Source organism: Dipteris shenzhenensis, chromosome 29, assembly GCF_047967505.1.
Source record: "Dipteris shenzhenensis isolate YYH24624 ecotype China chromosome 29, Dip_SZ_1.0, whole genome shotgun sequence".
In the NCBI taxonomy this organism is placed as follows: domain Eukaryota; kingdom Viridiplantae; phylum Streptophyta; class Polypodiopsida; order Gleicheniales; family Dipteridaceae; genus Dipteris; species Dipteris shenzhenensis.
In genome coordinates this window covers 44934846-44957819 of record NC_141624.1, presented here as the reverse complement: position 1 = coordinate 44957819, position 22974 = coordinate 44934846, and the positions used below count along the sequence as shown (strand labels likewise).

The following is a 22974-nucleotide window of genomic DNA, read 5'->3' as shown; positions in this document are numbered from 1 at the left end:
TGGCAGGTGCTTTGGCTAGCGCGCTCCGTCTCTCTTATTAAAGGCTCCACCAGTCCCGCTTGCTCCTTCTCTTTCAATCTTTCGTCCGCTTGCACCAAAATTTTGACTAATAATTGGTGCAGAGCTGCATCAGATACGGCCGCTCTCCCCTCTTGCTCCTCTTTCAGTCTCTTGTCTGTTCACAGCAGAATACTGATTGCACTGCAAAATTCATTTCGCATCTTTTTGGGGAAGACCTGCGGCGGAATGGTGCTCCATCAATTAGTGAACTTTCATGCACCAACTTGAAGAACATGAAGCCACGTGGAGGGACATTACTTTTGCATGCACCGATTAATATTCACAGCTCAAACCAATCAGAAAATTACAGCATGGCAAGCAAATAAAAAAGAACGAATTTCTGCTTTCTGAATTCGTAATCGTTGCTAAAGCTCCCCCCCCAGGGCAGGCCGAAAATTCGTAGACCACCTTAAAATGACGTTGCAAGCCTCGTGAAGCTCAGGATTTGACATGGGCTCAAGAATCCGGGATTACGATAAAGCTGCTCGGTTGCAACCCATCCTCGCAACCCTCCTCGATGATCCCATCCTCGCAGATGTTCCCAAAAATCCTAGCCTTGCCGACATCGATACGCTTATCAGCGTTGAGCTGGGCAGTGCCATGAAGCTGTCCATTGTGAAGATGGATAATACAATCATTGGTATTTATTAAAAATCCAAAACGGCTTTCGAATTTCATTCATACAAAAACAATTGATCAAGACTTGTGTTGATCTCTGCTATACAAGGGTAATAGAGTAAACTCGTTGAACTTTTGCTTCTAGTGACGAATCAAGCTAGCCACCCCATGATGCTGCCGTTCACTCGCACGGCTTTCTATTCTCAAGTGACTTTTTGCATGCCACTTGGGAATCTTGATGCTGTCTTAAAAATTTTTAGTTTGACTAGTTTTGTTCCTAATTTTACTGAATTCAAGCATCCTTTGCATATACAGCTGCTGTAGAGGGGAGGGGCAAGGGGGTGTAGAAGGAAGTGCCTATTTCAGTTTGTGATAATTTGAAGTGTAGGGGGAAAAGGTATTCCTCTAATTCATCTCGATTGGAGCAGAAAGCTTAAGTGAGAAAGTGAAGCAGCTGTATTTCAAGGTAGTTATCACAAAGGAGATGGAATTTAAACCCTTTGCCCTTTGTGAGCTCTCGTTAGATAAGAGTGCAAACTCCTTGTATGGCGGGTGGTGGAAATCAGCCCTATTAGATTTTGGGCTATTTCTCTGAACTGCCATTGCAGTTCTGTGAGCAGCTGTTTCTAAAATGGAAGTGAGGGGTCTTTGCAGCAATTGTGTAATGTGAGTTCAGCCGAGAGAGAGAGAGAGAGAGACGTGGAATCGTGGTTAGGAAAACTGCCAAGATGATTACAACAATGGGGTCCCTGGTCTTTCCTTTTAGAGTTTGGGTAGAAGTCAAGACCAAGCATAAATTACACCATTACAATATATACAAAATCATACCGCTACCGTGCAACCACGCAGGATTCAACGAATGCACAACAAAGAAACAAAAACTCAACTAGAGTCTTTGGAACATCCATAGTTGTGATCAAAGGACCTTGAGGAAGATCCTTCTCACTTCAAACAATACACAACACACCATCCAATCAAATTTGTAGATGTGCTTCTGTCAATCCACAACAGGATTTTTCTTTTGGGTGCCACGTCATTCTGAGAGCTACATTAGCATGAGCACGTCTAGTAACTTCAAAATTCAGCATCTCCACGTAGTCTTGGATACGTAGCTCCAACAGTGTGACCCTTTAGTTCCACACCTCAGTTGGACTCACATCTGCCATCCGGATGTATAGGCATAATCAAATGGGCTGGTTTTCAACTTCATTTTTTCTACCAGTTTGGAATTAATATTGTTGTGCGTTGACACTGAGTCAATCAATACAATGACATTGTGCTGGGTAACTTGCCCTTTCATCTTTGTTAATCCATTGTTGTGGGTTTAGTTAGGATATTATCAGGTGTATTCTTAAGAAACGGAAACACACAATAAAACAGTTTCTAATCTGTGAGAGGATCTCACTAGCTGGATTTGAAGGTCCTTAGTCCTGGGAATCTCATCAATTCCTACATTGCATTCTGAAATTACCATTTCAGCCATGCATGAGTAGAAAGGAAAGTATCCCCTATGGCAACCCGGGCTTAGTTGAAATCTTCTTCGACTCATAAGGGGAAGCACTACCAATTATCCTAGCCTCCTTGGCTTGATTACTACTTTGATGTACTATACTTTTCCAGACAAACTTTTTCTACAAAGTTGGCTTTTTGGGAACTGGTACTGAGATCCAAGGTGGTGCAAAATGGAGAGTCCTGGCATTCAGATCAACAATAAACTCTCCAAGAGAGTTCATCCAGTCACATCTGAGAACAATTTCAATGGGGGACCCATAGCCAGGGCGAAGAGTTATCCTACAAAATCATAGTCAGTGCATCCAAGGGACTAGCAATGTGGGGTTGAACAAACATAGCTCTGGAAGTCTGGCATGGAGTACCCACATTGAGCTGAATCCCATGTTTGTGTTGGCACACACTCCATTCCATGTAGCACGACCTGGGTGAAAAGGAAACTCGAAGCAATCTCTTATAGTTTGCCCTGAATCGTTTGCTCCATCTGTCTCCGTGTGGGTCACATCGAGGATCTTAGGAGCATCCACCTACTCCTCATCATTAGAGAACTATGATTATGCTAAATTTGGCAGCCCTAGCATTTCTTCCCTGTCCGTTTCTCACCACACCTAAAGAATAAGTTTGCCCTCTTCCTTGTCCATGGTAGCTCTAGTATGCTGCTTATATCTGATTTTTCTGCTACAGCATTAGACTTTTCTCCCTCTTTCGCATCTGGGTGCTTATAAGGTCCCACATAAGGCATTCTGATGCTAGATATTGTGCGGCTGTTGCAGCCTTTTTGCCATGCCACTCCAGCATTCTAGGCTTCCTGTCATGTGCACGGATTGGTATCTAACGTGTACTAGGTACATAGAACTAGCTCAGGTTAGCCTGGGGAGGCTTAGAGCTAGGCAGGCTTGATTCTCGGGTTGAGTGGCAAGGGTATGAACTATTTATAGGTCTTCGCTATTTTTGGCGCCGGGGCCCGAGTGTATAAAGGAGGCCCAGGGGGTTCAGTTCTCAGTGTGCAGTTGGGAGCAAGTCTCGTTCCCAGGTGCTAGGTCTGATCCTGGATTGAGTCGCGGACGCGCGCCTGCATCTTAGCGTAGCCCAAGGCCCAGTGGCAGATCCAGGGCTTCACAGCGCCACCTGGTGGTATGGGACACCAGGCTGGTTTGGATCTGATTGGGAGTTCGTGCCAGTAGCTCAGCTCGTGGCTCGGAGGGGACATCTTCTGATTCGGGATTACATCCCGTAGATGTCACGGTTGGGTGGTGAGCAGCCTGCTCAGTTCTGATGTTGTGTGTGGTTGTTTTGCAGATCAGGGGTTTCAGGAGTGCTGGGACGTGTCAGTTGGTATCAGAGCCAACTCCTGAGGTAGGAACTTCTGATGCGAGAATTTTTGACGGAATTCTCTTCCAGGTATGCCCTAAATTTCGAAATTTGTTGCTGCGTTTTTTGCTGGCTACCTGGGATAGAAGGGGTGGAGAGATATCTAGAAAAGAAAGAAGAATAGGGGAGAGAGAAAATCGAGATCTCTGAAGGCCTGTGAGAGAAGTCTAGAGGAAGGGGAGAGAGAGCAGAAAAGCAGGAGAAGGGGGCGGAAAAGAGCAGCAAGGGAGGCGTGGAAGTGGCGCTTGTGATGGTACGGAGTAGGCAGGGGCAAAGAGAGGCTTGTCAGCCTGTGCAATAGGCTGAGTACAGCCTGCGCAACAGGCTGCGAACAGCCTGCGCATAGGGTGCTTTTTTCGAAAAAGCACCCCTCCAAAGCTAGAGGGGCTTGGCCTTTTTTGGAAGCTCAGCTTCCAAATAAGGCTGCCCTGCACCCTATATAGGTGGGGGCAGGGTACTAGCCTACCCACAAGCAGCCTAGAGCTTCGAGCCATCATCTCGAATTCAGCACCCGCCTGCCTCATCCGACCCTTGCGCCAGCGCTGCTCTGCATCGAGCAGACTGCAGCACTCGTACCTTGCCTGCGTCAGCCTGCGACAGCCTTCGAAGGCTCTGCATCAGCACCGTATGGACTGTACGGAATATCTGCGTCAGCCCTGCACCTGCTGCTGCGTACCCCGACTGCGCACCTGTACCCGCAGACCGTACGGACGCCGTACAGCTACGTCAGCACTGTACGGCCTGTGTCAGCAGCCGTACAGCCACGTCAGCGACCGTACGGCCTGCGTCAGCAGACCGTACAGCTACTCCAGCAGCTCACGCATCCGGTTTCGGGTTCGGAGAGGTCTCGAGATTCGTGGGCTTCTGATTCGCCACGTCAGCATCATTCGGGACGGTTTTCTTCTGCTCCATCCTCCTCTGTGCTTCGTTTCAGTCAGTTATTTCTCTCAGTTTGTATTCAAATCAGATTTCAGCCATGTCTGATGCTCAAAATCCCGAGTTCACCATGGGAGAGCAGGACTTGGATTACACTCCTGTGGGAGAGGAGGATCAGGGTCTCTATGACGACCTGATAACTAAAAAAGCCTTCAGTGAATTTACGACTGCTCTTGATGGCAAATTCGAGCAGGTCAATGCTAATCAATCGGGGTTGACACAGCAACTCCAGGGGATACAAGCAACTCTCACTCTTCTGGCTAGCAATGTACAGGCACTCACGCATGTGGATGCCATGGCTTCAGTGCTAGGCCCGAATATAACTCCAGATCCTTTTCCGGGTGACCAAAAGTCAAGAACAAAGGAGGTAGTTGACACTTGGTTGCACAAGTGGCAGGTACACTTCCAATTCCACCCCTATCCAGGTGAGAAAAAGATCCAGCTTGCAGGAGGGTTTATGTCAGGTAAAGCCTTGCTATGGTGGAAAGAACTCCAGCCTAAGCCTGATACTTGGACAGATTTTGAGGGCATCTTCAGGAAGGAGTTCCTGAAGAAGGAGGATGACTACGATATCGTTGGCAAGCTCAAGGCCCTCGATATGTCAAAATTAAACTTGACCTTTGAAGTTTATCTTCAAAGATTTAGGGATCTGCAAACGAGGGCCACTAAAATGGATCCAGTGACCTTGTTAGGTTTCTTCGTGGATGGTTTGCCAGACTCCTACAAGTTGCAGATAAAGAACAACAAGTGCACAACGTTGCAGGAGGCCATGACATATGCACGCATATATGATGATACCATGGCCGGTACCAAGGCAACCACAGTTACCGATACGAGTGGAAAGAACAAACGCAAGTTCTTTCAGCATACGACTGGTATTGCGGAGACGAAGTCTACGGACAACGCCTCCAAGAAAAGCTTAACTCTAGCAAAGAATGGTAAGGCCCATTTCCTTCGCACTCTCAGGCTCAAGAAAGAAGGCCGATGTTTCTATTGCGAGGAGCGGGGCCACACAAAGAATGAGTGTCCTAAGCGGAAGAACCAAAAGTTGGTGCTAGGACCGAAGCTCCAGGCGGGTCCACGTATCGCAGCCAAGGGAGCAAACCAAGTCACGATGATAGGTATTTTAGTAAATGTCATTACCTGCCCCCTTTCTTGTAATTGTACTTTCAATACTTCGTTGTTTGGTTCCCATGATCTTTTTCGAGTTTATGGAGAAGTTAGGGACCAACAGGTTCACATTCTCTTTGATCCGGGCAGCTCTCACAATTTTGTTAATTACAAATTTGTGCAGAAGATGGGGCTGTCCACAGTACCTAGCGACCACACCTACGAGGTGCAGCTTCCAGCTGGGAAGCAGTTTTGGGATCGCAAGGTTGAAGCGCTTCCTATCCGGATTCAGGCCTACACGGGAGCTCTTACATGTTATGTTATGCATCTGGAGCATGTAGACTTGTTGATCGGAATAGAGTGGTTTAAAACACACAATATTCAGATCGGATGGACGGAGCATACGCTTTCTTTTGTAGATAAGGACACCCAATTTTGTATTCAGTGTGATAAAATTCCCCCTTCTCAGGGGCCTATTGTATCTGCGATGCAGCTTCGGAATATATTAAACAATTCTCATTATGATGTCTATCAGTGTGTTTTGATTCCACTTTCTTCATTTGTTGTTTCAGTAATTAACAAGAATGAATTAAGTGTGTTTGAACACCGTGAATTGAGAATGTTGTTAGATAATTTTAAGGACGTATTCCCAGCTCAACTGCCGGAAGGTTTACCTCCAGAACGGGCAGTAGATCATCGCATAGACTTAGTCCCAGGGGCTCAACCTATCAGTGTACCACCTTATAGGATGAGCCAGGTAGAGGAGGATGAGTTAGCTATCCAGCTTCAGGATTACCTGAATATGGGCTATATCCGCCCAAGTAAATCACCTTGGGGTGCACCTGTCCTCTTAAGAAAGAAGAAAGATTCTTCCTGGAGAATGTGTATAGATTATAAACGATTAAATAAAGTTACAACTAAGAACCGCTATCCTTTACCTCGTTCCGATGATTTGATAGACCGTTTGGCCGGAGCGAAGTATTTCACTAAGATTGATTTGCGTACGGGTTATCACCAAATCCGTATCTATGCTAAACACATAGATAGGACCGCATTCCGGACTAGGTATGGTCATTACGAGTTCCTCGTATTACCTTTTGGTTTGACCAATGCTCCTGCTACTTTTCAGTAGATGATGAACGATTTGTTCAGGGATTTTCTGGGCAAATTTGTTGTAGTGTTCTTAGATGATATCTTGGTATATAGTAAAACGCTTGAGGATCACATAGGACACCTCCGGGTTGTCTTAGTTGTTCTAAGACAGCATAAGCTTTATGCCAAGATGAGTAAATGTGACTTCTTTATGAAGGAGATCATTTACTTAGGACACAAGATTTCTTCTGAAGGTATTAGCATTGATCTGGATCGTATCCAGAAGGTTTTAGAATGGCCTATCCCTCAGACTGTGAAACAACTTCGTTCTTTCCTAGGATTTACGGTATTTCTTCGGAAGTCAGTGCATGATTATTCACATATCACGGCACCCTTGACCAACATATTAAAAGGTCGTGGACGCAGGTCTACCCAGCCGATCTCTTGGAATGATGCAATGAACAAGGCTTTTGAAACCTTGAAGTTTTCTATCAAGGAAGCACCTGTTCTTGCATTACCCGATCCTATCCGGCCTTATGTTTTAGAGGCCGATGCGAGTGATTATGCGATTGGGGCAGCTCTATTCCAAGAGGGCAGAGCTGTAGCTTTCGAGAGTAAGAAGCTAGACGACACTCAATATCGTTGGCCCACACTCGAGAAGGAACTTTATGCTGTAGTGTATGCTCTTAAGGTTTGGAGACACTACTTGTATGGTTCAAAGTTCCTTGTATTGACTAATCACCAGTCAATTAAGTATGTGTGTGATGGCTCAGAATTGAGAGGAAGGAAAGCTAGATGGGCAGAATTAATGCAGGATTTTGATTTCGAAATACGTTATCGTAAGGGTTCGTTGAATAGTGTGGCGGATGCCTTAAGTCGAGTTAAGTTTGTAAATGCTTTGTCATTTACGGAAATATCCTCAGACCTATTTCAATCCTTGAGAGGGCTATACGCAACTGATAGTCATTTCAGTTCTTATTGGCAGAGAGTCCAGGATGGGAGCTCCATGGTTGACCAGGACTCACGGATTGTGCCACCTAGGATACAGGCGGCGGGAGGTCAGTGGATGATTAGGAACGGCTTGCTGTTCCGGAATGAAAAGTTTTGTGTGCCTGATGTTCTGGACCTTAAATCCAAGATTCTCTGGGAGTGTCATGATGCTCCTAGTGCGGGACATCCAGGTATACATAGGACTCTGTCTCTTGTGAAGCATACCTTTTATTGGCCTAAGATGCGTGCATTTATTGAGAACTATGTAGTAGGTTGCCGGGTTTGTCAGGGTTCAGCCTTAGAAGCGCGGGCTTATTACAGCCTTTACAGATTCCGGGTAATAAATGGGAAAGTATTTCCATGGATTTTATTACTGGTTTACCTCGAACGCGCAAGGGTCATGACTCTATTTGGGTCATAGTCGACCGTCTGACAAAAATGGCTAGATTCTTACCTACAAGAACAACTATTTCAGCTGTTCAGTTGGCTCACGAGTTTGTGGACCACTTGTTCAAGCTGTATGGTTTGCCATCTGACATAGTCAGTGACAGGGACTCAAAGTTTACAAGTAACTTTTGGACACTTGTTTTTGAGAAGTTAGAAACTACTCTAAGTATGAGTTCCTCGGATCATGCACAATCCGATGGCAGTACAGAAAAGGTCAACCAGTTGGTTGAAGACATGCTTCGGGCATATGTATCTAAGAGACAGTCTTCATGGGAAGATTATCTACCCATGATTGAATTTGCTTATAACAGTGCAAAGCATTCTAGTACAGGTTACAGTCCTTTTATGCTTATGTACGGGTTTCAACCTAAGTCACCAGTTATGGTTGGATTAAAAGGGATTCAAAATGATGCTGCTAAGAACTTCTTGCTAGATATGCAGGAAATGTTGCAGTTTGCCAAGGAGTCTATTAGAAGTGCCCAAGATAGGGATAGATTTTATGCTAATAGACATCGTTCACCCTAGAGAGTTCTCTGAAGGAACGATGGTATATTTGAGAATTCCGAAGGAATCCAAGAGCCTAAGTACTGGTTTGGTTCCGAAATTATCCCCCAGATACTGCGGTCCTTTCAAGGTCATTAAAAGAATTGGACCAGTTGCATATCGACTAGAATTGCCTCCTGATGTTAAAGTACATCCAGTCTTTCATGTCAGTAGACTGAAAGAAGTATTGGGTGCAGATGATCAACTTGTTTCTCCTCATGAGATTATAGAAGTTACAGATTTAACTTTTATTCCTCACGAACCTGAATGTATTCTTGAATTTCGTGAAAGACAGATTCGAAATCGTACTATCACGGAATACAAGATCAAGTGGAAGGATCGTGTTGAGGAGGATGCAACATGGGAGACATTACAAAACCTCCAAAGAACATTTCCAGATTTCTTAGCGAACTCAGGAGTGAGTTCTTAGAGGAGGGGGAGTATGTCATGTGCACGGATTGGTATCTGACGTGTACTAGGTACACAGAACTAGCTCAGGTTAGCCTGGGGAGGCTTAGAGCTAGGCAGGCTTGATTCTCGGGTTGAGTGGCAAGGGTATGAACTATTTACAGGTCTTCGCTATTTTTGGCGCCGGGGCCCGAGTGTATAAAAGAGGCCCAGGGGGATCAGTTCTCAGTGTGCAGTTGGGAGCAAGTCTCGTTCCCAGGTGCTAGGTTTGATCCTGGATTGAGTCGCGGACGCGCGCCTGCATCTTAGCGTAGCCCAAGGCCCAGTGGCAGATCCAGGGCTTCACAGCGCCACCTGGTGGTATGGGACACCAGGCTGGTTTGGATCTGATTGGGAGTTCGTGCCAGTAGCTCAGCTCGTGGCTCGGAGGGGACATCTTCTGATTCGGGATCACATCCCGTAGATGTCACGGTTGGGTGGTGAGCAGCCTGCTCAGTTCTGATGTTGTGTGTGGTTGTTTTGCAGATCAGGGGTTTCAGGAGTGCTGGGACGTGTCACTTCCTCTCAGCCTCCAATGCGTTCCCATGATCACTGCCCACAGTTAGCTTGTACCTGTTAGCATACTTTGGCTCGAATACCTCAGCAAGCTTGGCAGCTCGCTTGATGGTCTGGGGCTCATGGGCCCTCACACTGGATGCCAAGAACGGATGCAGTCCTTGAATGAAATGCAGCAACATTCCCTTCTCCGATTGTCATGCACAATTCCCAAACTATTGGATTGAGCCAACCTATGGCAATGAATAAAGATCAGCCAAAACTATTGAATTGAATCGAGCACCCACTGGTTACGGAGTTTTACCGTGGTGAGCTAAGGCTTGGGGGACCTGAGGGCAAGTCCCGCATGCCTGGGTCTGTCAGGGTCTTGTTATCTTCTCCGCTCTCTGGTTAGTTACAGAGCAGGGAGACCACACTTGAGGTGGCGCCGAATACATAAGGTGGGGGAAAAGAGTTGTCCATGAGTTGTCTAGTGGGTGCTAGTGCCTCATAGAGAAAAAACCGGCACACAAAACAAAACAAAACATTTCCCTAACATAGGCAGGGGCATAAAAGTGGTGACCTTCAACTCCTTAAATTGTTTCCATGTGGTGGGTCTGTGCGGGGAGTCTCGCATATAGAACCACCAAAGTGTGAGCATAATCCTACAAATGCATACCAGCAATGATGATGCACTCCTCATCATGTTTTGAATAGAAGTAAAATTAATCTTCCCACTTCGTGATCCACTCCTTTGCTCATTTGGTGTACAAGTGCTTCTCTTAAACTCATGGACAGTGAGCTTATCTTTGACATCCTTCACAACAAATTTTTTGGCCACCCGGGAATCCAAAAGCATCAGCTTCTTCAGGTCTATATAATGGTGGAATGGCATCTCATCCCGAATGTCCTTAGTAGAGCATGTATATATATCTAGATGAATCCAAGAACATGCCCAAACTCATCCTCTAAAAATACAACACATAGTGCAGTTTTAATCTCATGATATCTAATCTTAAGGTTGAAAACTATAAGCTCCATCACACATAGGAGGGACTAACTACTATGACATCCCCACTAACGTCATCAGTGCCCGACAGTGGGTGTAGACCATAGTATAACATATGCTCTCACACATACCAATCCACACACCCACACATACTTGAGCATCCATTTATACAAAGGTCTTGGTACTGAGTTTCTGTCGGCACTCCAGAGGTGAAGGGCAAACTCAACCATGACAAAGGCTAGCACTAAAGGAGAAGGCTAATAAAAAAGCAGTTCACATTCTCTTCATTCAAGCTACAACTGCTTGTGTTTCATTTTAGTCTCTCACAACGAGCATCCAAGAAAAACAATGCTTAGACCATCTAGCTGACAGAGCACAATATGATTGCAAAGCATTAGTCAGTGGTCATCAATGGCAAGCTGCTGTCCAGTATCATTGCCCTCCCATTGCTGTGGACTGCGATGTGGACCCCTTGCATCTCCAAACATGCTAACTGGAGTGAACTGGAGTGGTAAAAGAACCAATAATACTCATGGGAACACTCAATGGATGTACACCAATGGGTTGGCCCACAATAGAGGGCTTGATCTACAGAGGTGCAAGAGTGTTTCATCACAATTAAAGTAATCCTCATAGTGGGGTATAGACTAGTCCATGTTAAATGGCCTAGGGCTGAAAGCAAGTAGGACGTCAAGCATCTATCATAAAACCTTTGTTTGGTGCAGAGAAGGCACCTAGCTGTCCGAGTGATCCCCATGCTAGGATACAAGCTACTTGCCTTTGTCTTGAAATGCATGTGCAAAAACTTGGTTCATCTATTGGTCAATCTATTAAGAGATCTATTGACCAAGTTGTTGTCCCCACTACACAAACATACCCTGAAGCGTGGAGGATAATGCCTCTAAAAATCATGCATGTACCTCAACAAATACAGGTGATAGGGGACGAGGAGGCATCCCCATCCTACTAGTTGTTGCTCTTACAATGGAACAAGGCGCCCTCAACCAGTGGATCATTGCTTGTTGGCAAGATCTCATCAAAACAAGTTGCACATTTGGGTTGCACAAACTATCTCCACAATATGGAAATGCATTGCATCTTGACACTTGGAGATCTATTAAAATTATGGGACAAAAGAAAATAGTCTTGAGAAGTGAAAGAAGAACACAATCATGCAATCCGGGATAATCATGCATGGTCCACATTAGAATGCCTTTTACTTGAGATGGTGTTGGCCCAAAAACTTTGAAGCCTGCATGGTTCATCGGAACTATGTTAGGATGGAACTCAATGATGTATGGTGCACAATTCGTGGTGATACAACGTAGCGGGTAGCAGTGGGAGAGATGGCAAGTGGCACAGCGATGATAGATCGTGACGGGTAACATATGGCATTGCCATACAGTTCTTATGGCAGCAGGGCATAGCAAGGTTATTGCATGCAGCCTCTAGTATCTTCTTCTCACCGAGCATGATGGTTCATCCCTGCTTATACTTGATAAGTAAACAATCTCAATGGAGTTACACAAAGATTATCTCTGTATCGTTGGGTTTTGTAGAATAAATGTCACAGGGACGTGATGGTGGTGAAGTCTAAACTACCTGTCACTGAATTTGGCCTAGGGGTGCCAGGCTAGGGGCATCAGTTAATATCCAAAGGGTACCTATGATTTCATGTGCAACAAGTGCAACTCCTAGTGCCATTAGAGTGGTTCCAATTTCTAAGGCAATAGGTTTGGTTCACTTGGGTCTTCCTTTAAAAATTGACCCCCTAGAGGTCCTATAAACTAGGGTCATTGGTTCCAAGCATCAGGTTCATGGTTTGCCAACTGACCCCCCTAGGGGCATTAAATTCCCACGCCCCATTTGCCATGTGTCTGTGTGTGGAACTTGTGTGGCCTCTCTGCTTGCTTTGTGGCACTTGGGTGTCATCTCTGGAAGCACCTGGAAGGCCCTGGAGCCCTTCCCTTCCCTTCCTTGCTGTTTTGAGTCTTCTCCTCTACTAGAGCTCTCTCATTCTGAAGATGGCAGATTTTTGCAGCTTCCCTCTTGCTGGCTGAAGTGGATTTTGAAGCTTTCTCCGCGACAGTTCTCCTCCCCTTGGTGTTTCCTGCTGCTGGCATGCCTCCTGGACCTGGACGCCTTCATTTTGGGCCTTTTTTGAAGGTTTTCTTGACTTTCTTTGTGACAAAAGTCTTTCTTTCTTGCAATCTGAGGCCATATTTTTGGACGCCTCACTCCTAGCTCCTGTCTGGTGCAAGGCACATTGAGATCTGAGGTGTTTGTGGGCTGAAAACTCCATTCTAGAGGACACAATCATGGCGGATTTGCTACAGCTTGCTGGACGCTCTTTCTCTTGACCTTTGCTGGTGCTAGAAGTCAATCAAGGGCAGCTTCCTCTTACCAAAGTCTGCTGTTTGCTGCTCAACCATCTTTTGGGGTTGTTTCGGGCTGAAACAGGCTCTTTTTGTTGGCTGGATTCTTATCTTCTCCTTCTGCTTTGTGCTACTATCATTTTTGCTGAGTTTCTGCGAGGTTGGATGCCCTACTGTTGGCTCGGGAGAGGATTGGGACACTGGTAGTGATTCTCTCTTCCTGGGGGTGTAGTGGCAAGCCTTGGGCTCAGCAATGGCTTTGATCTATGTGGATGCATTGCTTGGCATGCTGTCGGGTTGTTCTACTTGTGTTGTGCATGGCTACTGAAGGGAACCAAGAGAATAGCACTGGGAGTTGGTCACGGGCACATCCACGGGTTGGCATTGTACTGGGTTGCACCTGCGGGTGAGCTCTTGAAGGGAGTCCCTTGTATTTGAGCTAACCAGTAATTAAATAAATACTGCAAGGGGCGCCAAGTTATGCAGCCAACATGTGTCATTGTGTATGTTTTTGAGTAGGGGCATTCTAGCCTCCCTTGTTTTGAAAGGTTCAATGATGCTATGTTGTGAAGTTATATGCTCTAAGTATTGTTTGTGGGCAATGGCAATGGTTCATGTTGGCTATTTCAGAGTTGTGAGATAATAGTGTCAGTTACACTCCCTTTGTTAGTCAAAGGCCGGTTACAATGGTTCCATTGCCGGGATCCTCATTAAAACATCTAGAGGAGTCCCTAGGCAGCTTGGGTAGAGAAAGCATCTGCTGATTTTTCTTGGTACAGCCACCCATTGCCTTGGATATGGAGCATAGGCTTGATTATGATGCAGACTCAGAGTCTGAGCCAGAGCAGCAGATAATGGGAGCACTCCCCTGAATAAGAGTGCAAGATGCAGCCCATGAAGGGCAGAATACTCAGGTTGATGCATTGGGGCAGCCAGCTCCACAAGTGCATAACTCTGTTGGTACAGTTGCATTGGGTGCAGACCAAGTGTACAGCCAAATGCTATGGCAGTGATGCAAACTCAGATGGCTTCTGTGTTGCAAGTTTTGACTCAGCTCACTCAGAGTTTTGCTGAGATTGTGCATAATCCAGCTTTAAGGCCGAGGGTAGAGGCACAACCCATACAGGATCCACAAATGCATGTGGAACAGCCACTACTGGAGCCACAGACACCAATGGTATAGCTACTTGGAGTGCCACAGAGGCAAGGACCAAATGGGAATGAGCATGGTAGCAATGCTCATAATGTGCAGCAAGCCCAACCACAGTATGTGGTTCAGCCAACTCACTCTGGAGGAGGATCGATATTTCAGGCCATGACCTCACAGCCAGCCCCAAATTCTTTGTATGCTAATGTGGGGATACAGCCTGGAATGCAGGGAGGCAGCCCCATGGTGTCTCACACTCAAGCAGTACCACTCATGCCACCAAATCCAGCTGTGGGGAGTGCTCTACATGCTCCAGAAGGACCCCAAGGACAGCAGCCTCTTTATTTGCAGCCCCCTTGCTATGATCATCTGGAACCCATGCTTAAGATGAAGGATTACAAGGAGGGGGGGGGGGAAGCAGTGAAGTTTGAGACCTTCAATGGGCATGCGGATAGGATGAAGGCTCTTACCTTTTTGCAGCAATTTGACTCGGCTTTTGCGGGAGGTTACTTTAGAGAGTCCTCGAAAATTAGGAAGGCAACGTAATGCAATGCAGTGGTGGTCTAGCCTTCTCCTTCAAGGGCAGACACCTGCTACATGGGTCGATTTCAAGAATGTGTTCTCAGCCACACGGCTCACCACTACATTTGAAGTGGATGTCATGATTCAGTGGCATAACTTGAATGCTAGGGAATGCAAGAATCTAGAAGACTACAACAAGAAGTTTTGGGATGCGCTTCTGCCTGTGAGCTCCTACAGAACAGTCCTTTTTTTAGAGCAGGTTGAAAAGTATTGTTGTGGTCTTCCTAAAGAGTTGAGGGACTATTGTACAAAGACACATTTCTAGCATGTCACAATTGATAGAGAATGCAAACACAGCCTACTCACTCATGCAGGGCCGAGTCTCAGGCTTCAAAAGCAACTTTAAGAAGGAGCCAAAGAAACCACAGCAAGCTGGAAAAGTACCTCTCAAATCTAAGTTTGTGGCAGGACAAAGAAGAAAACAGCAGCCCTCTTCTCTCACCCCTGAAGAGAGGAATAAATTGTTTATTGAAGGGAGGTGTTTTCTCTGCAAAGAGACTGGTCATAGGGCAGCAAATTGTCCTAACAAGAAGAGAAAAGAACCTGCAGCAACTCCGGCTGAGTCTAATCAAGGCACAAAAGAAGACCCCAGGGGCAAGAAACCCAAGCCAAGTGCTGGCCACATTCCTGACATCATTGGGGGTGAGCATGATGAGAAGAAGACAGAGATGTGCAGAGCATGGGGCAAACTACGGGATCAGCATTGTCTGTACTTCTTTGACTCAAGGGCCAAAGATATGCAGGCTGCTCCGAGATGCTGAACACAACATGAATGTGTATGAGCAAGAATTGTGTGGAAGCACTATCTTTTAGGTGCTAATTTTTATGTGCAAACTGATCATCAATTGCTGCGATACTTTCTCACTCAGAGAAAGTTGTCAGAGAAGCACATGAGATGGGCAAACTTCCTTTCCATTATGGTGGCTCTCCATGCTTTGGTTCTCACTACAAAATTCTCCTGAAGCAGAAACAGCTTGTAACATTAGCAGTCGCTGAATCCTCTTTCCTAGATCGCTCTAGAGTGCTGAATTGTGTAAATTGGAGCACTAGGGCTCTAAATATAGGCTAATGAAGGTTAGGGCATTGTTAAACTGCCATGTGGTAGTACCCCATATAAATGTATTTTCATGTTGGGAAGCCATGTGTCACGGATAGAATCATCCTATAAGCATGTGTGTGCATGTTGTCCAGGTTTAGGACCATATAGTATAGTACCTCCCTGTTCACTTCAGCAATCTATTCCTGCTAATAAATCGAAATGCTCTAGCCTAGGCAAGTATTCCTTGTCTGAATTACTCATTTCTGCTCGAGGGATTGAGAAGGACTAGTTTAGGAATGTCCAATCTGAAATAGTTAGAGTTAGCCGAAGTTAGAGCAGGTTCTGTTTCATTGGTATTAGAGCATCAAAATCATGGGAAAGTGTTGGAAAATTATGTCCATTTCATCTGAAATTTGGAGCATGTGTTTTTGAGTCCCTGGCACACCTTTGTGCAAAATTATGTCGCGGAAAGATGTGCCAATCTCTGGATGCCAGGTGTCAGGCTGTAGATAGGTCGAAAATTCAAATTTATCAGATTTGAAATTTTCTTACATCATTGTGATTGCCATAGCGATCATTGAAAAATTCCTTGAGTTGGTGAAATATTTGGGTTCTGAAGTTGATAGGCTATTTTATTGGACTGCTGCGATTTTTCATGGAGCTCTGTATCCTTAAGGCTGTACCAAAGGGCATTGCAATCTGAGCTGATTTGCCCCAAAATTTGGAGCAAATTTCCCTTTTGCCAGGCGCAGGGAAATATTCTTCAAAGGCTATGATTAGCAGGACCAATCTCTTAAATACCAATTAGACTTTACACCTTGATTGGATAAAGGTTGATCTGATTTTAAGACAAAAATCCCTTTCTACCAGGTGCAGCTATCAGATTCACTAAATCTTAGCTGATTTTTTGCAATTTTGAGATTTCTCTATCCTACTCTCTTCTTATTCTCCTTTTATCGAGTATATGCTCTAAGATTGGGGAAATTTTGAATTTTGATTCAGAATAGATTTCTCTCATTCCTAATGCGTTCAAAGAAGCCTAGAAATCAGTGCAGAAAGCAGGTATTGATTGATTCAGACCCTAGAATGGAGGGTGAAGCAATTGAAGAATCAATAAGAGTTGGTGGCATTGCAATGTTGGATTGGGATCCATTTCAGCAGCAGAGCAGGCTGAAGCTTCAACTCAAAGCAAAGAGCTTGAGGGCAATAATGAGACTGCTATGGAAGCTATCCATCCAGGTCAGTTGCAATCAAGCCAGGAGCAGCTAATTCGAGGTTGTTTGGGTCCTATATTTCAAGAATTTATGGAATTGACTAATGAAATCAAGAGTAACAATTAGAGAATGGATCAAAGGCTGCAAAATTTATATGCAACTATGATAAGAGGCTTTCATCATCTCAAGAGAAACCAGATTCCAGAAGGGAAATTCACAGATGGCTTCGACTCTTTACCGAATCTCCTATCCCACCTAGACGAGAGATGCTTGGTAGCCTTCATTCATGAGGCCGTATGACACAGGGAGCGGTTGCTCAAGGTGCCTCTGACATTGTCCGAGACTCAACTCAGAGCATGATCACTAAGTTTTCCCAGCCAGACAATACTGACCAGTAGGACTCACGGAGGCCGTGGCTGCGGGGACCCGAGCCAGAGTCAGAGACATGCCAGACTCAGCAGTGCATTGAGGCACAGATCACACTAGGCGACCTCACTGCCATGCTCACTAGATCAAATGCACGACCCATAGGAGTGGCTGTGGCACTTGTTCGCCGTAGGACTGAAGCCAGGAGACTTCAGCCGGCTGTACATGTCGACAACCACTTTTTGCCCTATCACAAGGTTTTTGCCACCACTGCAGCCTCACACACCGACGACCCCATCCCAGGGCTGACACTATCACTGGCTTCTACTTATAGAGTTTTCTCCCCTTTTGTGTACCGATGCCGTTATGGGTAGGATTATGGCTTATGGATTTTGTATTTGTCGTGGATGTTGATGCCAGTTTAGTGGCTCCACTCATCAATTCATTGTATCAATTTCTTTTAGTCTCATAGACCCTTTTTGATTTTCCGAAGACCTTTAATAGATTTTCTTTCTTTCTCCTTCTCTTTTGCAGTTCATTTCGTGTGGTGTGAGTGCTCTCTCCTTTTTTGTCGAGTTGCAATTGCACTCTCATAGATTGATCATAGAGAAACTTGAGAGCTTACATGTATTATTGCAAGACAATGAATTCCCCTTTATAGGAGTGGAATACATTCGCTCATGTGTGGGATATTTCTTCCTTGCATGCTCTTGCCTTCATACCTTTACCCATACCTTGCCTCTGTGAAGCACAACACTTCTTTCCATACACATTAAAACATGGGAAAGTCTCCTGAAGGGCTCGCACCATAGAATAGTTGGTATGATGACGAGTACAAAGTGCTTGGGCAATGATGGTGCAAGCAAGGACACCCTTGTCAGGATAGTGCGATGAAAAAAATGATAGTTTCTTGCCCGCCATGAGAGCTCTTATGTGTACTTTACAATAGTAACTCCAAAGAATTTTGGATGAAGCTTTGGAGAAGACATCGCCTATTTTATTAGGGGCCCTAGCCTCTAGAAAGCTTATTTTGATACACTCTATGACGTTCCTAACCAACCCATGCCCGATGTAGAGGACATCCCTCACCTTACCACATCCACGATCTTCACCATAGCCCATTCTAAAACAACCCATCAAGAAGCTTCATAATGGTGAAGCCAAGGATCTGGAGGCCCTCCAAGTAGAACTCCTAACCCATGAATGGGAGGTACTTGCTCCAAATCTTAGCTAAGTTGTTTCATGGAGGTATTTGCACAATCCTTTTGAGCTCTTGGGCCACAAACACCACCATATACTTTCACAAGGCAGGGGATTCCATGAATGCATGCAATTATTAGACTATCATGGTTAGCCATCTGATGGTCAAGATATATGGGTTCTCTTGAAATCTACATTAGGGAGGGGGTTGAGAGCATGGGCTTGTGCTTGATGGGATAGATACATTTCAGACAGGATTGTTCCACATTGTGATTATGGAAACAGAAGTATATTGCTGCTTTGCTGATTTTTGGAAGGCATTCGATTCTGTACATCAAGCTCGAGTTATCGCACGACTTCGAGTTTTAGATATGATACATGATGCTATCTGTGGCAATCATGGCTTTGTAGGATATGGTACAGGCATAGCGCAGACCACACAGAGGGCTGTCCCTCTCCCCACCCTCTTTGGAATTTATATAGATTTTCATAGGCCCCAGCTTCTACCATGATATTGGTAGAACAGGTAGGACAACCCAGAGGACACGCCTCCTTGTTGAGACTAGACAACTATGTTTAGAGGGTCACTCCTCTTAACCAAGGGCTTCATATGCAAGCGCTTTCTAGGCAGTTGATCTCTGAGCAGATGAGTGGACTGGTTTGAGAGACTGCAAATCATGATGCTATCCCACATGATTTGGGGAAGCAATGTATCCCACATGACATTCTCTTGGTAGAGTTTGCAGTGAGAGCTCTCACAAATGCCTCATTCTTTTTTTTTTTTTTCCAAAGAAAGGAACCTTCTATTAATGCTTGAAAGATTTCATACAAGACAACAGCCCCAAAGGTGCTGAGTATGAAAAAACCAGAAAAGGCTGAAAGAAAAACCGGCCTGTTCTAGAGAAGCCCAGCTCACTGCCTAGGGGATCATGAAATCTTACTTGTAAAAGATAGCAAAGATACTCTCATTTGCTCTCCCTCTCTCCCTCTCTCAACAGATACACTAGGGCCCAGGACAATCGTCGGGCTGGACCCCCCCGAAGGTTTTTATTACTTGAGAGAAAACTGAGTACAAGAGTTCAGCGTGGAAGCTGTTCATACAAAATTCAAACGTGAATGAATTATTACATGAGCTCTTAGACTCCTTTTCTTGGCAACAAGCCACTTTTCAAATTCTACATTACTTTCCTAATTACATGCCACTAAGGGCAACTTTGGAGTCTTTGAAGCACTTGGTCACGCGAACCCCTAGACTCTTGTTAGGCTCCCGTAGTGCTTAGGAAAATAACTCTTCCTAGTACATGCAACAATTAATTAAAGCGCACCACCATGGCACCCATTAATTGTTAGCGCTTTGCATGCAAATAACACATTGTGGACTAATTCTAGTCACGGTGGGCATCCCCACTGAACACATGTGCACACATAACAACTATAAAAAAAATATATTTATTCTCTGGTTGACCGAAGTCAACACTCTTGATCATAATTAAGGGGCTTTGACCAAGGGTCGAGGCGCCTTAATTATAGTCAAGTCTCTCCAACCGAAGTTGGCACAACTTGGTTAACCGTCGTTAACCCTCTTGGCGCATGCCAAGTCTCGTTGACCAAAGTCAACACTCTCTGATGGTAGTCAGCTCTGTGGTTCTCTGGTTAACCCTCTTGGTAATAAACTAAGTTTCCCCGACCGAAGTCAGGTTTACTTGACTAGAGTCAAATACCTTTGACCGTAAAAGAACTCTTTGACCATAATTAACAAATATGAAAACTCTTTAATTATGATCAAATAAATGGTCAATTATGCTTTGACTTAGGATATTTACATGATGGTGACATCCCCTCGGCTTCTATTCAGTTGACCTCAACTGAAAAGCTTCCTTGTAAACATCTAGAAGCTGTGGATGATTGGACAACATGTCTTCATCCATCCACTTGGCATCCAATGCCGTATAATTCTTGAATTTTACAAGATACCTATAAAACTCCTTCCCCTGAGGGCCTTTGCGTACAGTATGGTACACAATCTGCTCTGGCTGAAGGACCTCCTCCAGCTCATCCACTTTTGGTGGATCCTCTGATACTGGCTCTGTAGGCTCTGGCCCTTGAAATTTCTTTAGAAGACTCACATGGAATGCATTGTGAATCCTCCAATGCTCTGGCAATGCAAACCTGTATGCAACCTCATTTATTCTTTCTGTAACCTTGAAAGGGCCATAGTACCTGGGAAATAACTTTGCATACACTTTCTCTTTGCCTTTAAACTTACGGAGCCTAGCTTTCTCAAACTTCAAAAGTACCCAATCCCCTTCCTTGAGATCTAACTATCTCCTATGCTTATCTGCAGCTCTTTTATGTTTCTCTTGAGACCTTTTGATTGCTGTCCGGACTTGGCTATAAGCTGTCTGGAGGTCTCTCACAAACTGATCAGCTGCAAATATTTCATCCTTGGTCCTCAGGATAGGTGGCAGAATCACCTTCCCATATATGACCTCAAAAGGGGCTTTCCCTGTAGAGCTGTGTACTGTATTATTGTAAGCAAACTCTACCAATGGTAGGTACTTTTCCCAGTCTGAACCTTGGTCACCCATGTAGCATTTCAGCATATCCAATGCTTAAGAATTTGCTACTTCACTTTGACCATCTGTCTGGGGATGGAAAGAAGAAGAAAAATTCAAATTCGTCCCCATGTTATCAAATAAAGCTCTCCAGAATAGACTAGTCATTCTGGGATCTCGATCACTGACAATGGACTTAGGCATACCATGGTGCTTAAAGATCTGTGCCATGAAAAACTTAGCCATATGATTTGCCTTTATGGTTTTATGAACCGGAATGAAATGAGCTTGCTTGCTGAATCTATCAATGATAGTCCAAATCTCATCATTTCCTGACTTGGATCTTGGCAAATAAAAAATGAAGTCCATTGTAATACTTTCCCACGGTGCCTGAGGCACGGGAAGAGGTATAAGTAGGCCAGGTGCCTTTCGTCTATCATACTTAACTTTCTGACACGTAAGGCATTCAGTAACAAACTGATGTATATCTTTCCGCATCCCTGGCCAAAAGAAATACCTCTCTAGTGCTAGAGTTGTTGCTGTAATTCCTCTATGTCCAGCATAGGCATTCCTCCAAAATCTTTTTCCTCATCTCTTGGGTGATGCATAGGCAGTCATCTTACATTAGATACCCATCTTTCAGGGAATAGTGATTGGTGGACTGCCCCTCTTGCATTTGCTGTAAAATCTCGCGAAAATCTGCATCATTAGCATATTGCTCGCTCATGCCTTCCAAGTCTTGATGATAAGCAATAGTCACATTGTTGACCTGGGGTCTTCAGGACAAGGCATCTGCCACTCTGTTCCGAATTCTTGGGGTATGGACAATCTGAAAATGATACATTGACAGCATATTTGCCCATTTCATATGCTTTTCGGAAAGTTTTTTCTGAGTTAGAAAATATCTCAGACTTTGGTGATCTGTTTTAACAGTAAAATCTGCACCCAAAAGATAATGCTTCCATGTGTTCACAGCATGAACTACAGCCAATGACTCTTTCTCATAAATTCCCAGATATCTTTCAGCATCACGCAATATTCGGCTCTCGTATGCTACTACATGTCCATTCTGATGTAATGCAGCCCCAACACACTCTCCACAAGCATGGCAATCAACATCAAAAGGTTGATAAAGATCCGGGACTACAAGAATAGGCTCTGTAGTCAACTTCTTTTTGAGTGTATTGAATGCTTTCTTCTGTGATAGTCCCCATGTGAAGGCTGCATTTTTCTTAGTAAGGTCATGTAGTGGAGCTGCTATATCAGCAAAATGCCTGATGAATCTCTTGTAATAGTAGCAAAGTCCCAAAAAACTACGGACTTCATGCACAGTTTTCAACTCAGGCCATTCTTGGATGGCTCGGATCTTTGTAGGATCCATCTGTATCCCATTCTTGGATATTATATGCCCGAGATAATGGATCTCTTCCAAAAAGAATTCACTTTTCTTGCTATTGGCAAAAAGCTGATGATTTTGAAGTTCTTGAAATACTAAAGCAAGATGTTCCATGTGCTCTTCTTCTGTCTTTGAAAAGACTAGGATATCATCAAAGAAAGTACCCGTGAAATGCCTGTACTTTCGGAAGATGCGATCCATTATTCTATTGAATGTGGCTGGAGCATTTGTCAACCCAAAAGGCATTACTAAGTATTCATACAACCCGAATGTAGTGCGAAAAGCTGTCTTATGCACATCTTGCGGTTGTATCCTGACTTGATGATATCCTCTCTTCAAGTCTATCCTGCTGAAAATTGTTGCTCCTTTGAGCTGGTCAAGCACATCGTCTATGCGTGGTATCGGAAATCTGTTTTTGATGGTCATCTTATTCAATGCACGATAATCAATACACATTCGAAAAGAACCATCTT

General features: G+C 44.6%; 1 protein-coding gene across 1 annotated transcript in view; it reads left to right on the top strand.

The window, feature by feature from the left end:
• The first annotated feature begins 344 nt into the window (after window positions 1-344).
• LOC147882908 (Ubiquitin-like superfamily protein) overlaps window positions 345-22974 on the top strand; it is a 100554-nt gene continuing 77924 nt past the window's right edge. Inside the window, exon 1 of the mRNA XM_087400961.1 lies at window positions 345-700. Within this exon, the coding sequence (XP_087257087.1) occupies window positions 511-700 (190 nt within the window). The 5' untranslated portion in view covers window positions 345-510. The remainder of the gene's footprint in view (window positions 701-22974) is intronic.